Genomic DNA, 13983 nt, shown 5'->3' with positions numbered 1-13983 from the left:
GACTGATTTTGGAGCAGTATATTGACTGATTTTGGAGCAGCAATCTTGCGTTAGTCACAAACAAGGATGTTCTGGTCCAATGCTCTTCGAATCCCTGCCATCAGTGACACAATGTCATGTGATTGGTTCTTCAAACTCAGGAGCAATCTTAAAGTGGTCATTGATGACGACGTTCCAGAAGACACGAGGAAAACCGACACGTTCTGGGAGGTGAGACCTTTTATGAATCGCATACTCAACAGCTGCTGCCTTCAGGCTCGGCCAGAATATATCTCAATAGATGAGGAGATGATCCCGTTTACCGGAGCCTGTCTGTTCCAACATTATGTGCCACTAAAGCCCAACCCGGTTGGCATAAAGAACTCGTCCTGGCCTCAGCAGATGGAATTACACTGGACTTTGAAGTCTATCAAGGAGCAAAGACACTGAGTTCACAAGTCGAGGACTCAGAAGGATTGGGTTTGGGAGCCTTGGTGATCAAACGTCTGTCTGAAACCGTGCATGCTGGTACAAAAGTGCATTGTGATCGGCTCTTCACGACTACACTAGCTGTGGATCACATGCTGAAGAAACAGGTGTACCTGACTGGTACAGTGATGAAGGAGAATGAAGTAATGTAACATACAGTAATATTCATTGACAGTGTACTAACAAGTACACATTTCTAAAACATGTTCAGTCACAAAGAACAATAAGCTTTTGCAATGACAATCACATTAATATTTTCACATGTCATATACTACGTTAACTGCGGCACCGCTGTCCTGCAGTGGTTACATGACGGTAACTCTCTCAGGTGAAACCTGGGCAGACAGGCCTACCAGTTCCATGCACTGAGAATGGTGCTGACAGTTGTTCACACCACGGCGGATTTGTTGGATCTTGCGGCCCAAGCAGGGGAGCAGCATCATTATCTTCCCAAGAATGACCAACATTGGTAGGGCCAGGGCCACCACGAAGCTGGGGGGCAGGTAGAAGCGGTAAGCGTCCCCCTCAAAAGCCCGTTTCCAGCCAAACAGCAGCCCGTGGAGTGTAGCAATGAGTAGAGCAATGTAACCAAGAGTGGACTACAGCAAAGACAAAAACAAGATGTTAGCTCCTGTAATCACACATTCAGAATAGACATAAACCCCGTTACACTTCGCCCCACTTGTGGTCCCCGTGAAGCTGATCCAGAACGCAGCAGCTCGTGTTCTGACCGGAACCAGACTGGGAGAACACGTTTCCCCTGTTCTGGCGTCTCTGCATTGGCCTCCCGTTAGAGAACGGATTGAATATAAAATCCTTCTACTCACTTTTAAAGCCCTCAACTGCCAGGCCCCTCCTTACCTTACAGAGCTCATTATGCCATATTGCCCCACTAGAACCCTGCGGTCCCAAAAAAAGAAGAAAAAAATAATAAAACGTTGCCTGAACTGAACATCCTCTTCATGCCGGCTGCAGCAAGACATACGGCCTTCTCGTTTTGGTGGTGGTGGTGGGGGGGGGGGGATCTGTGTGCTCTATTGTGTTCCAAAGCAGCCGCAGAAGTCATTGAGGCTGTTCAGTAAAGTGATGTCGCTCTCACAGGTTTGTACTTACGGTATATGATGTATTTGTACTTGCATGACTTGTGTCTACCTGAATGATGTGCCTGTACCTGTATGAAGGTGAACTCTCTCCAGTTGAGTGAGCTGTTGACAGAGGGGATGGAGGTGATTGCCAGGAGTGACAGGAGTCCAAGGCTCATGATTCCGAAAGAAATGTACATCTCCACTCTCCACACCTCTTCCTCATTCCAGACACTCTCCACGTTAGAATGGACCTGCCAACAGAGACCACGCTCAGTCATCCGATCATCACCTGTTTGGGGAGCTGTTTACTCCCCAACTTACCTGTTTAATTTTTGTATTACCTGAAGACATTGTAATGACATTGGACATGGACCCACCTTAGGCCCTTATGTCTTGTCATCCTAATTTGTATGTTATACCTACTTTTCCCAACATTCATACTCAATGTTCTCGGTAGTTGGTGGTAATTAATTTATCGTTTCATCCATTTCTACCATTTTAGATTGAGTATTACTGAACTATTAATTCCCATTCATACTGTTAATACTATTTAGACTTCAGCTCACTTCAATATATTTTGAGAATGGGTTGGTTTAATGTTAGCTCTTCTACGTCCAGCATTCACACTATTTCATCAGCAATTTTCCTGGTAAGTTTGGTCCAGACTTGTTGCTGCACCAGCAATCTCCTTAAACCAACAAAATATCCCTTTACCAAACTTGTTAAATAGTTTTTTTTTTGAAACAATGTCAGTCACTCTACAATGTAAAACTGTAATATAAATAAAAGGAAAAAAACAATCATTTATATTTAATACACTTCTGCCAGCTCTTCCGGGGGGGATCCCGAGGTGTTCCCAGGCCAGCTGAGAGAGATCGTCTCTCCAGCGTGTTCTGTGTCTTCCCCGTGGTGAACTGCAATCAGTTCATTCCCATCACCTATGCCTCCTACGCTAACCTTTAACCTTTATTTCCTGCTTTCCACCGTAGAGGGCGTGCACACCACAGTGAAACATGAAACAAAAGGTGACAAATGCACAGTGTTCTGAAGAGAAACGCTGGATTTATTTGTGCTCAGTGTTGCTATCCCTCTCATCCAACCACACTGCAGCTGGTGCTCCTGGCAGAGGCGCTTCAGTCTTGTGGAGCCCGTCGGGACCGTATCGTGGCCTCCTTCCAAGAACAGCTGCAGAGGATTGCGGGGAATCTGCCCAGCCGTCCGGACGTTGACCAACCAGGTCCGGAACAATCACACGCCAAAATCCGTCTGCCTCCTCCTGAACGCTGCTCCGGACCACCAGGAACCTGCCGTCCATTCCTGGTCAAATGTTCTCTGATATTTGCCTGATTCTTAGAACTGTCTCATTGCCTGCTTCCATCCTGATTTGTCTGTTGGTTTGGACTGACTTCCTGTTTTGAGTAATAAAGCTCAGTGCCTGTATTTCTGTCGTGCATTTGGGTTCTTACCTGCCTTTGACCATGACAATCCACGATCGATTTCCTGTATGCTCACAAGCTACCAAACGCTGCCACAGGATGTGGCAGGCTGAACAGACTCCCCTCCCTACCAGTCAGTGTTCAGTAAAATGAAAGTCAGTCCCATTTTTTTTTGTTTTGATGGGGTTAGAGATTTATGAAGTACTGCAGTGGGAGAAAGAGGCATCTTAAACCACTAACACACTTACACCTGTTCATTTAATTTAATAATGTTTGCGGTTTCATATGCTAGGACTTTTCTAAATGTACACATCCATCTAATGCTTCCACTGTAATGACTCCATGAGTCTTTACGCTAAGCTACCGTATTTTCCGTACTATAAGGCGCACCTAAAAGCCTCTAATTTTTTCAAAACTTGACCGTGCGCCTTATATATGGTTAATACGGTAATGGCAGCCACCATAGTTTTGTGTGTGTGTGTTGGGATCGGGACCTCAGTGTGTCTGTGTCCGTCTGAGGTGTGCGCCCCTCCCCCGAGAGTGAGTGAGTGAGTGAGAGAGAGAAGCACTGAGGCGACAGAAAGAGGGAGAGATAGAGTTACAGGAAAGTGAAACTTTCTAACTCTGCTAACAGAGTTGTCAGAACGTTGGTTGGTTTATATTTATATTTATTTTATTAATAAAGTTTGACTGACTGAATTATCTGACTGTTTTGTTGACATTCCCTTGAGCGCGGCTCCACTTAGTGGATGCATAACGCAACTGCAGCCACTACAGAAGCTTCTATTCCATGCGCCTTATAATGCAGTGCGCCTTATATGTGGACAGGGTTGTAAAATAGGTCACTAATTGAAGGTGCGCCTTATAATGCAGTGCGCCTTATAGTGCGGAAAATACTGTAGTCTAGATGCTCAGATATGCATTAATCAATGAATACAAAGAGCATTGTATGTAATGTGACATTGTATCAATGACATGATATGTTGGCGTCATCGCCCGCATTCCACTAACCTGCTGATATGCAGTGTTGAGCAGCAGGTATCTCTCCGACCTCCTCATGGGCAGGCAGAGGCTGTAGAGAACGTGGACAGCAGCCAGTAAGAAGCTGAGGAGGCCCAACTGTTTCCGGCTCTGCAGCCAGCCCTCCAGCCAGCGTGGGAATTGTCTGTACTTGGTACCATAGTAGAGCTGGTGGGCAGCTGCGAGCTGGCCTGCCAGGTACACCAGGGACAAGAGAGTGATGGCAACAGTGGGCAGTGTTCGGTTCACAATCTCCACGGGTATCTTGTAGAAGTTACTCTGCTTGTATTTCACATATGGGTGAATGATATCTCGTACAAAAGAGTAGGCAAAAAAGAAGATAGAAAGGGCCACCGCGGACAGTACGGGTCCCTTCCAGCCATTAAATAACTGTAAGGGCATATTCTCAATGTCTTGCGATGAAGACAGAGGGCCCATATCTACAGGCTGGAAATGAAGTTGGCGGGCCAGTTCCATTATTTGCTGTCTTGCTTCCATCGAGTCACTGCAAATAAACACCTACAGACAGAGAGACATTTGTTTAGCGTTGCAATGCTGAAGGGCAAGGGGAAAGACACACGAGCTCCAGTCCATGTCGAAGAGTTCCATGAAAACACCTCACACTAGGTGCGTTTACATGGACACATTTAACCCGGTTAAAATCCTGATCGGAATAAAAATGCTTCATGGACACACCTTAACCGGAGTAGTCTAACCCAATCCAGCCTGATCCGGTCACAATTCTATCCCGAACGAGAGGGGTGGTTTATACCGATTTGTAACCCGGTCAGGGCGCATGAAAACACTTATTCCGATGTATCGGTACAAGTCGTCCTTACTGCGCATGTCTGTGACGTCAGCTACACGCGCTGCTGCTATTCCCGGAAGCTAGTTGAAGCGGAGCGAGCGGAAAGCACGGCGGGCGGAAGACAGAACTGGTCAATATCTGAGACAAACATGTTGCCGGAGACATTAAAGGAGGAAACTAAAAGCGCAAACGGGGAAAACGAGCGAAATGACGCTGACGTTTCAGGCAGAAAAGCGCGGAGCGATGATTTGTTTACAGCGGAAGTCGCTACGCTACGCTTCTTCTTCTACCATTTCCGGTGCTTTTGGTCAAACTGCGCATGTCAGAATATTCTGTTCCGATCAAAAGTGTGATGCATGAACACGCAAATCCTAATCGGATCGGATTTTTAGGGTCCATGAACACGGCGCATCGGATCACAATTTTACTCTGAACTCTGATCGGAATAAAGACATTTTGTCCATGTAAACGCACCTACTGTTGGACACCAGAGTTGATTTTTACTCGCCCCTGCATGTATCCTCCGAATGCCACAAATTCACACTAGAATAAAATTGTGACACGCATTTCAATCGCTCATTTCTCTTTACAGCCTAAAATAGATCTTGGCAACCCCTCGCTGAATGTGAGAACCACTGGTCTAAGGAAAGCAAAGGTTAGGAGTTAAACTGTTAATTTAGTGTCATGATTCAGAATAAATGTGAATATACCTGTGTGCTGGAATCTTTCGGGTAGCTCTGCTGCAAGGTCCAGGCTGAGATGACATTAAAGCCTTTAACCACGATAGAGTCCGGCAGGAAGGAAGCCAGATATTCAGCATTTGACTCTGGATACTGGTTCACCCTCCTGTTGTTACTCACATCCACGAGGACTTTCCCTGCAGGGCAAAAAGATAAATATAGTCCATTTGAAAACATCTTCTCCACATCGCATTAATCATAATTTAAGTTGTTTATTTCATAATTATTTTAAGGATGATTAAAATGATGCTCGATTTTAGTTCTGCAATTGCTATAATTGATAGTCTTATCCTTATAAATCTTGTAAATAAATCCACTGGTACAACTAGCATTACTGACAACTTTCTGTTATGATCTGGCGCTATAGAAATAAAATAGAATTGAATAGTTCTCTGTATATTTTGCTGTCATCTACCTTTCAGGAGGTGTTTGAGGTCCCACAGGGCAGAGTAGTGCTCACGGCGGATTGCCAGGAAAACGATGCTGGCCTTCCCCAAAGCATCTTCATGGTGGGTTACATCCACCACATGGGGAAACGACTGGGCCGCCAGTTTGGGATGGCGACTGCCAAGCACCACGTGGAAGCCGCAGCGCAGCAGACGTATGGCCAGGCACTTTGAAAAGTCACCTGATCCCAAGATGGCCACGGTGGGCTGGGCAGCCCGACGGGGTACCCCTGCACCTTCAAGTCCAACTCCGTTCTTCACGCAGCCGGACGGGTAACAGTTCTGGTTGAGGCTGTGAGCGGAAGATGCTGTGAGGAACAAGGGGCTCCTCCTTCCTGTCATAGAGCGGGAGTCCATCCTTTGTCCCGGCCACGTCTCCCCGCGGTGGTCTGCTAAAGGGAGTTCCAGGTAAACATGAAGCCATTAATACACCACTAGCTGGTTGATCAGCACCCTACAGGACTTTCAACGGAAACAAGCCCGCAAGGGCTTTTTTGAAGGACTTTCAACGGAAACAAGCCCGCAAGGGCTTTTTTGAAATGTTCCTCTTAGACAGGATGTTTGACGTTATTTGTACTGTAATACATGCTACTGTGTGACTGTACTTGTACTCTAACATTCTATCTAATAAATATATTCATCATCATCACATGTGATTACAGTTGGTATGGCTGCATATGAGCTGTTTTTCTGTTGGGAAAACTGAGAATATAACAAGCAGCAGTTATATAGCTCTATATTTTTATTCAACAGTATATGCTAAACATTATTGGGTGTATTAATACTGTAGCGATCGCGCGAGATCACGTGAGGCGCAATGCATCATGGGAGTGACTGGGTTGTGCTGTTGGCACCAGGAGTGAGAGGGGTGTTGCGTTGAAAGACCCCAGCGTGGCATCCATTTTGCAGTTAAGTTGTCCTGTGTCAATAAAGGCACTTGTTGACGCAAGCTCGATTCCGGTGTGGTTCTTCGCTCGCTACATTGGTGTCAGAAGTGGGATTTCCGACTTCCAGAAGGATGGAGATGGAAATCAACGAACTCGAGCGAGCAGTCAGAGCCATGCTGAAGGCGGACCGGCTTCCTGACGGCTCCAGCGCGCCGAGGCGTCTGCTGCCCCTGCTGGCCGGGCGGGACGCCGCAGCAGACGCACCGAGGCGTCAGCGCCCCCTGCTGGCTGAGCAGGCCGCTGCAACCGACGCACCGAGGCGTCCACCGCCCCTGCTGGCCGAGTGGGCCGCCGCAGCAGACGCACCGAGGCGTCAGCGCCCCCTGCTGGCCGAGCAGGCCGCTGCAACATCCATGGAGCTCCAACATCCATGGAGCTCCGCTGCAACAGACGCGCCAGGGCGGCATCGCCCCCTGCTGGCCGAGCAGGCCGCTGCAACAGACGCGCTGGAGCGCCATCGCCTCGGGGGAGACTCCAAGGCGTCAGTCAAGCTGCCCAAATACAATGGGATGACGCCGCTAATGCCCTTCCTCGCCCAAGTCCAACTAGCAGCATCGTACAGTGGCTGGAGTGATGAAGAAGCCGCTGTTCACCTGGCCCTAACGTTGGAGGGGAAGGCGGTGCAAGTGCTCCTTGATCTCGCCCCGGCAGAGCAGCAGGACCTCCACACCTTGAAAACTGCACTACACAGGCGGTTTGGACAGCGGCTTTTCACTGACCAGGGCAGAGAGCAGCTGGCCAGCCGACACCGCCAGGAAGGGGAGAACCTGGGCACCTTTGCCGCAGACGTGCAGCTGTATGCCCAGCAGGGCTATCCACATTTTGATGCAGCTGTTCAAGGTGAACTGGCCCTCAATGCCTTCCTGCGGGGGCTCACACCTGAAAGACTGCGCCAGCATGTTCGCCTCGCCGCGCCCAAGTCCCTCAACGAGGCACTGTATGAAGCTGAACGGGCGGAGGCGGTGCTCTCCAGTCAGCCTGCACCACAGAGGGGTCCTGCTCGACAGCCAAATGTCAGAATGTCTGACTATGAGGAAGGGGGGGCGCCCGAAGAGACCCGCCAAGCCACACCATCGCCACTGCAGCTCCAAAGAAGACCTCCGCGCTTCCAGCGGGCCCCCCGCTCAACTGACCGCTGCTACCGGTGTGATGAGGTCGGTCACATCGCACGGGATTGTCCTGCTCCTGCTCCAAAGGCCAGACAGGCGGGAAACGACAGCGGAGTGACTCAATGAGGGGGCTGCCACTCCGACCTCCATACCCCCTCCAAGGTAGATGCACGCTGGTGGGTCGCTGTGGCCATACCAAAGGACTGTATCTGAACTGCTGGCTTGATGGACAGCCCTGCCAAGCCTTGATGGACACGGGGTCCACCATCTCCCTGGTAGGCACCGACACTCTCGCCTTACCTTCCTCTGCGTGGACGCCAACCGACACCAAGCTGATGACAGTGACAGGGGAAACGGCTGTCATGGGGGGGAGCAGGCGGCTGACAGTGAGGGTCGGAGACCAGGAGGTGATCCATGAGTTCTGGCTCGCCAACATCCAGGACCAGTGTATCATCGGCCTGGACCTGCTGAACCGCTGGGGAGCCCAGGTCGACGTGGTAGGGAAGGCTGTCACCCTTGGCGGAGAGCCCATGAAGCTCCAGGCTGGCCGAGAGAGTGGGAACCGACCGAGGAGGCGCCACCAATCAGCTGCAGTTCAACGGCGGCCCAGCAGCCTGGCACAACCCCAACCTGCCCCAGAACTGCCCACAGAGTCAACTGTCGCCCCATCTACAGAGACAACCGAGGCCATATACCAGCTATGGCTACGCAGCAGCGATGGCCTAAATCCCCAGCAGCGCCAGCAGTTGAAACACCTCCTTGATGGCTACAAAGACATTTTTGCTGCCAAAGATAAGGACTGTAAGCAGACTGGCCTGGTCCAGCACACCATTGAGACGGGTGATGTTCAACCCATTCGCCTACGACCTCATCGGCTGGCCTTTTCTAGACGGCAGACGGCGGAGGAAATGGTCCGTGAGATGCTTGCCGCTGGTGTGATCGAGCCATCAGATAGTCCATGGGCTGCCCCGGTTGTCTTGGTGAGGAAGAAGAACGGCTCCTGGCGGTTCTGCGTAGACTACCGGCGCCTCAATGCAGTCACCAAGAAAGACTCCTACCCACTCCCTCGCATCGATGACGCCCTCGACTACATCGCTGGGTCCAGCTGGTTCAGTTCCCTTGATCTCCGCAGTGGCTATTGGCAGGTGGAGCTGGCCCCCGAAGCAAGACCAAAGACTGCCTTTACCATCGGCCAGGGGCTATGGCAGTTCCGTGTCATGCCGTTTGGACTCTGCAACGCACCAGCTACGTTTGAGCGGCTGATGGAGAGGGTGCTGGCCGATGTGCCGCGGAGTCGTTGTGTGGTGTACCTTGATGACCTGCTGGTGCATGCCACTGACTTCGACGGAGCCCTGGCCAACCTAGGTGAGGTTTTTGCTGCCATTCGCCAGGCCGGGTTGCGACTGAACCCTGCCAAATGCCATCTGCTGTCCAGGGAGACGGAGTTCTTGGGCCATGTGGTTAGCGCTCGTGGTGTGGCTACTAACCCAGCGAAGGTGGCTGCAGTTCAAGAATGGCCAACCCCAGCCAATGTCAATGAGCTGCGGAGCTTCCTGGGACTGGCTTCATATTACCGGCGGTTCGTCCAGGGCTTTGCCACCATTGCCGACCCACTGCACCGCCTCACCAACAAGGGCCAGCCGTTCAACTGGGACGACAAATGCGCAGCCGCCTTTGCCCAACTCAAGAGAACTCTCACTGAAACCCCAGTGTTGGCGTACCCCAATGCTCAGCTGCCCTTTATTGTGGACACAGATGCTAGCAATGTCGGCGTCGGGGCTGTCCTCTCCCAGCAGGGGGAAGAAGGAGAGCGTGTGGTGGCCTACTTCAGTCGAGCGCTGAGCAGAGCAGAGAAGAACTACTGCGTCACCCGTCGGGAACTACTGGCAGTGGTCCTGGCCCTGCGGCAGTTCCGGCCGTATCTGCTTGGGAGCCACTTCCTGCTCCGTACTGACCACGCATCGCTCACCTGGCTTCTAAACTTTAAGAACCCTGAAGACCAGGTGGCCCGCTGGTTGGAGGTCCTCCAGGGATATGACTTCAACATCCAGCATCGGGGGGGGCGACTTCACGGCAACGCTGATGCGCTCTCCCGGCGTCCATGTGCAGCGGTAGAGTGTCGCTACTGCCAGCGGCAGGAGGAACGGAGCCAGATGACACTCAGCGTGGCCAGCGCCAGCCCCTCCAACGATGGAGAAGGATGGCTCCCGCTGACCACTGAGCAGCTGAAACAGCAGCAGGAGGCTGATGTGACCCTTGCATTGGTGGGGGGCTGGCTGGAGGCGGGACGCCGTCCTGAGTGGGCCGAGGTGTCTGCCCTGGGGCCCGAAGTGAAGGCTTACCACTCCCAGTGGGGCAACTTCGTGGTCCGTGACGGAGTGATGTACCGGAGGTGGCAAACGCCAGGACGAGGGTACGACCTCCTGCAGCTGCTGGTGCCAAGGGCCCTACGGCCCCAAGTTCTCCAGGCAGTCCACGGCTCGGTGGGGGCGGGGCACTACGGGAATGCCAAGACCCTCAACCGCCTCAGGAGGCGATTCTACTGGCCGGACTGTCGGCGGGAGGTGGAGTTGCATGTCCACTGCTGTGATGCCTGCACGGCCCAGAAGGGACCGACCCAGCGCTCCCATGCCCCGCTACAGCAGTACCTGGTGGGGGCCCCGATGGAGAGGGTTGGAGTCGACATCCTGGGGCCCTTTCCAGTCACCAACTCTGGCAACCGCTATGTTCTGGTGGCCATGGACTACTTCACAAAGTGGCCAGAGGCGTATGCGGTCCCAGACCAGACCGCGGCTACGACCGCAGAAAGACTGGTGGAGGAGATGTTCGCCCGTTTCGGAGTCCCTAACGAGCTCCACAGTGACCAGGGACGGAACTTCGAGTCCCAGGTCTTTGGGGAGGTCTGCCGACGGCTGGGGGTGAGTAAGACCAGAACAACTCCGCTTCACCCGCAAAGTGATGGGCTGGTGGAGCGGTTTAACCGTACCTTGGCCACCCAGCTTGCCATCCTCACCAGTCAACACCAGAAAGACTGGGACCGTCACTTGCCGCTGGTCCTGTGGTCCTATCGGTCCGCTGTTCAGGAGTCCAGCCAGTGCACGCCTGCCGCTCTTATGTTTGGGAGAGAGCTCCGGACACCGGTGGACTTGGTGTTTGGTGCCCCGCCAGAGCCGGAAATCCCTGGGGGGCAGGAGATGGACTATTTTCGCAGGCTGAGAGAGCGCCTGCTGGTAGTACACGACTACACCCGCCAGGCCCAGGCGAACTCTGGCGTTCGGCAGAAGAGGGGCTACGACGTCCGTTGCAGAGGACGGGCCTTCATGCCAGGGGACAAGGTGTGGGTCTACTGCCCTGTCCGCAAAAAGGGGATTTCTCCGAAGCTTCGCAGCCACTGGCAAGGCCCCTGTGACATCATAGACCGCTTGTCTGAGGTGGTGTATCGGGTGCGGATGTCCGGCAAGAGACGCATGGTGGTGCTGCACCAGGACAGACTCTCACCGTACCGACCCCTCGCCCCGGATGCTGGTGAGGCGAGTGGTGGCGGTAGTCCGTGCGCCGGCCCCTGTGACTCTCCGCCTGGCACGGCTCCTGCCAATCCTAGACGGCCTGTTCGCCGCCGTTGCCAGCCGGGGTATTTAAGAGACTTTGTGTTGGGTGATGGGGTCGCCGAGGGCGTCTGACCCCTCAGGTGGGGGCTATGTAGCGATCGCGCGAGATCACGTGAGGCGCAATGCATCATGGGAGTGACTGGGTTGTGCTGTTGGCACCAGGAGTGAGAGGGGTGTTGCGTTGAAAGACCCCAGCGTGGCATCCATTTTGCAGTTAAGTTGTCCTGTGTCAATAAAGGCACTTGTTGACGCAAGCTCGATTCCGGTGTGGTTCTTCGCTCGCTACAATACAGTAGTAAATAACTATTTTCTACCTGTTAATAATCTGTGGTTATTAACAGGTAATTTATCATTTTAGAATTATTATTAAAGAAACACTATTTAATTACTATCAGGGTCCGTGCTGTGGATACATAATACATATATACTAATACAGATAGTATATATGTATTATGTATCTAATAGATACATAATACATATATTACAACTCCTCTGCTGACAGAACTGTATCTCCAGTAAAATCACGCATTGTAATTACACGTAAAATACTGAAAGCAACCCTTAAAATACTGCAGTAGTACCTGTTATTATTACAGTCAGAATGTCCGTGCGCGTGCGCGTGCGGGATGCTACATTAGCCATTCATTTGGACGCTGCGGCAGCTCGGTAAAGCCGATTGGCGGACAGTGGTGAGACGCACCGTGCGCGTGTGTGCGTGCGTGTGTGTGTGTGTGCGTGGAGCCGGCCTGCTTGCACCTGTAGCGCAGCAGCAAGGCTTCCAGCAGGTTGCGTCATGATGACGACACACGTCCCGCCGGCTGGCGACATAGATAACGCCGGTTACCGTTCCCCGGTGCTCATTAGGAGCTCACCTACCTCCGGTGTGATGGGTCTGACCCGTCCGTCGGTCCTGCTGCCGGTACCGGTACTGCAGAGAGGCGGGCCGTCGCCTCCCATCCCAGTCCGGATACCGCTCAGCTCCATGTTGCGTTTAAGTCCTGCAGGGAAGATCGGACACAACGACTAAAGATTGTTGCGCACGGTAATCAACCGACAATAATGAAAAGTAAAATAAAGACGAACGAAAGAGAAGAAACTGTATAACTGTGCACAAAAAAATAAAAAATATAACAGACAAGATTCAAAATAAAATAGTTATGACACATTTTCATCTGTTTATCGTAAGCTGCTTAGTTCCAGCTCTTAGTTTCTAAATAAATAATTTAGAGACACACAAAAACTACATTTAAATAATTAGAAACAATTGATCACTCATAAATCCTTGGATTAAAGCACCCGACTCTTGTGAAGGGGAACCCTCTGGTCATTGGGGTTCTGGGATATGGAGTCACACCTCCACTCGGCTGATCCCACAGGCTTCCTGTGACGTTCAGTCTGCAGCAGCCGTTTCCTGACGATGCAACCTCGATGATACCTGGAGATGGGGTCAGCCATGAATGCTGTTCATTCAGGGTCACAATGGCTGCTGTAGCCCGCTGACGGCGACCCTCTACGGCAGCTCATGTGGATACCAATTCTGATTGAACCAGGAAATAAATCGATCGATTCATGGATCAAACACCTGGTTTGAATCTAGCCTTTGTTAGAGAACAGCAAGCTGTGAAGAATGTACTGAAACATTGAACACGAGCCTTCAAAGGTTTGGAGAAGGTCACATTAAGTTCACCTGTAAAGGTTAATCTATCTATCTATCTATCTATAGAATAGTTTTTAAAACTATTGCATTGTAACAATAGACAAATCTTAATAAAATTATTAATAAACCAGTTAAAACTGTAAACTTTGAACAACAGCCTGAATTTGACAAATCAGAATCAGAATATCAATCAATCAATCAAATCTTTATTTGCAGACACAATGGTCCAATTAAAAAGCACACATAACATTTACAACATCTACAACGTTTACACAGTAAACACAGTAATCCTATAATAACATCAGGTACCAATGACACCAAATACCTGAGTTAAACTTCACAGCACTTAGGCTTGGCTGAGTCAGTGTTCTGATGATGTCATTCCCTGAGTCATGCAGCCGACATATAAACCTGTATGACAGGTGCCTCAGCTGAGCATTAAGGGCGTTAACCCCGACACCACAGAACATCTCACTGGCGCTGGACCATCTGGGCTTCCTGAGAAGTATCCGCATGCAGTCATTGTATGCCACCCTCAACTTCTGCATGCTGGCCTGTTTGTACTTGATCCACAAGGGGGCAGTATAGAGTGGCGTACAAAAGGCCCTGAAGAGGGTGACTTTGACCGCTTCAGAGCAAAAACTAAATTTCTTCTTCAG

At 51.1% G+C, this 13983-nt stretch overlaps 1 protein-coding gene across 1 annotated transcript; it reads right to left on the bottom strand.

Moving 5' to 3' along the window:
- Window positions 1-773: 773 nt before the first annotated feature.
- On the bottom strand, window positions 774-6360 carry steap2 (STEAP family member 2, metalloreductase). Its single transcript, XM_068747970.1, has 5 exons — window positions 5973-6360; window positions 5528-5694; window positions 4001-4528; window positions 1640-1804; window positions 774-1067 (listed from the first exon to the last, which is right to left on the bottom strand). The coding sequence occupies exons 1-5, from the start codon at window positions 6358-6360 to the stop codon at window positions 774-776; spliced, it is 1542 nt and encodes a 513-aa protein (XP_068604071.1).
- Between the last annotated feature and the right edge of the window lie 7623 nt (window positions 6361-13983).

The sequence above is a fragment of the Brachionichthys hirsutus genome, chromosome 14 (genome assembly GCF_040956055.1).
Source record: "Brachionichthys hirsutus isolate HB-005 chromosome 14, CSIRO-AGI_Bhir_v1, whole genome shotgun sequence".
Lineage (NCBI taxonomy): Eukaryota > Metazoa > Chordata > Actinopteri > Lophiiformes > Brachionichthyidae > Brachionichthys > Brachionichthys hirsutus.
This window is presented reverse-complemented; position numbering and strand designations above follow the sequence as displayed.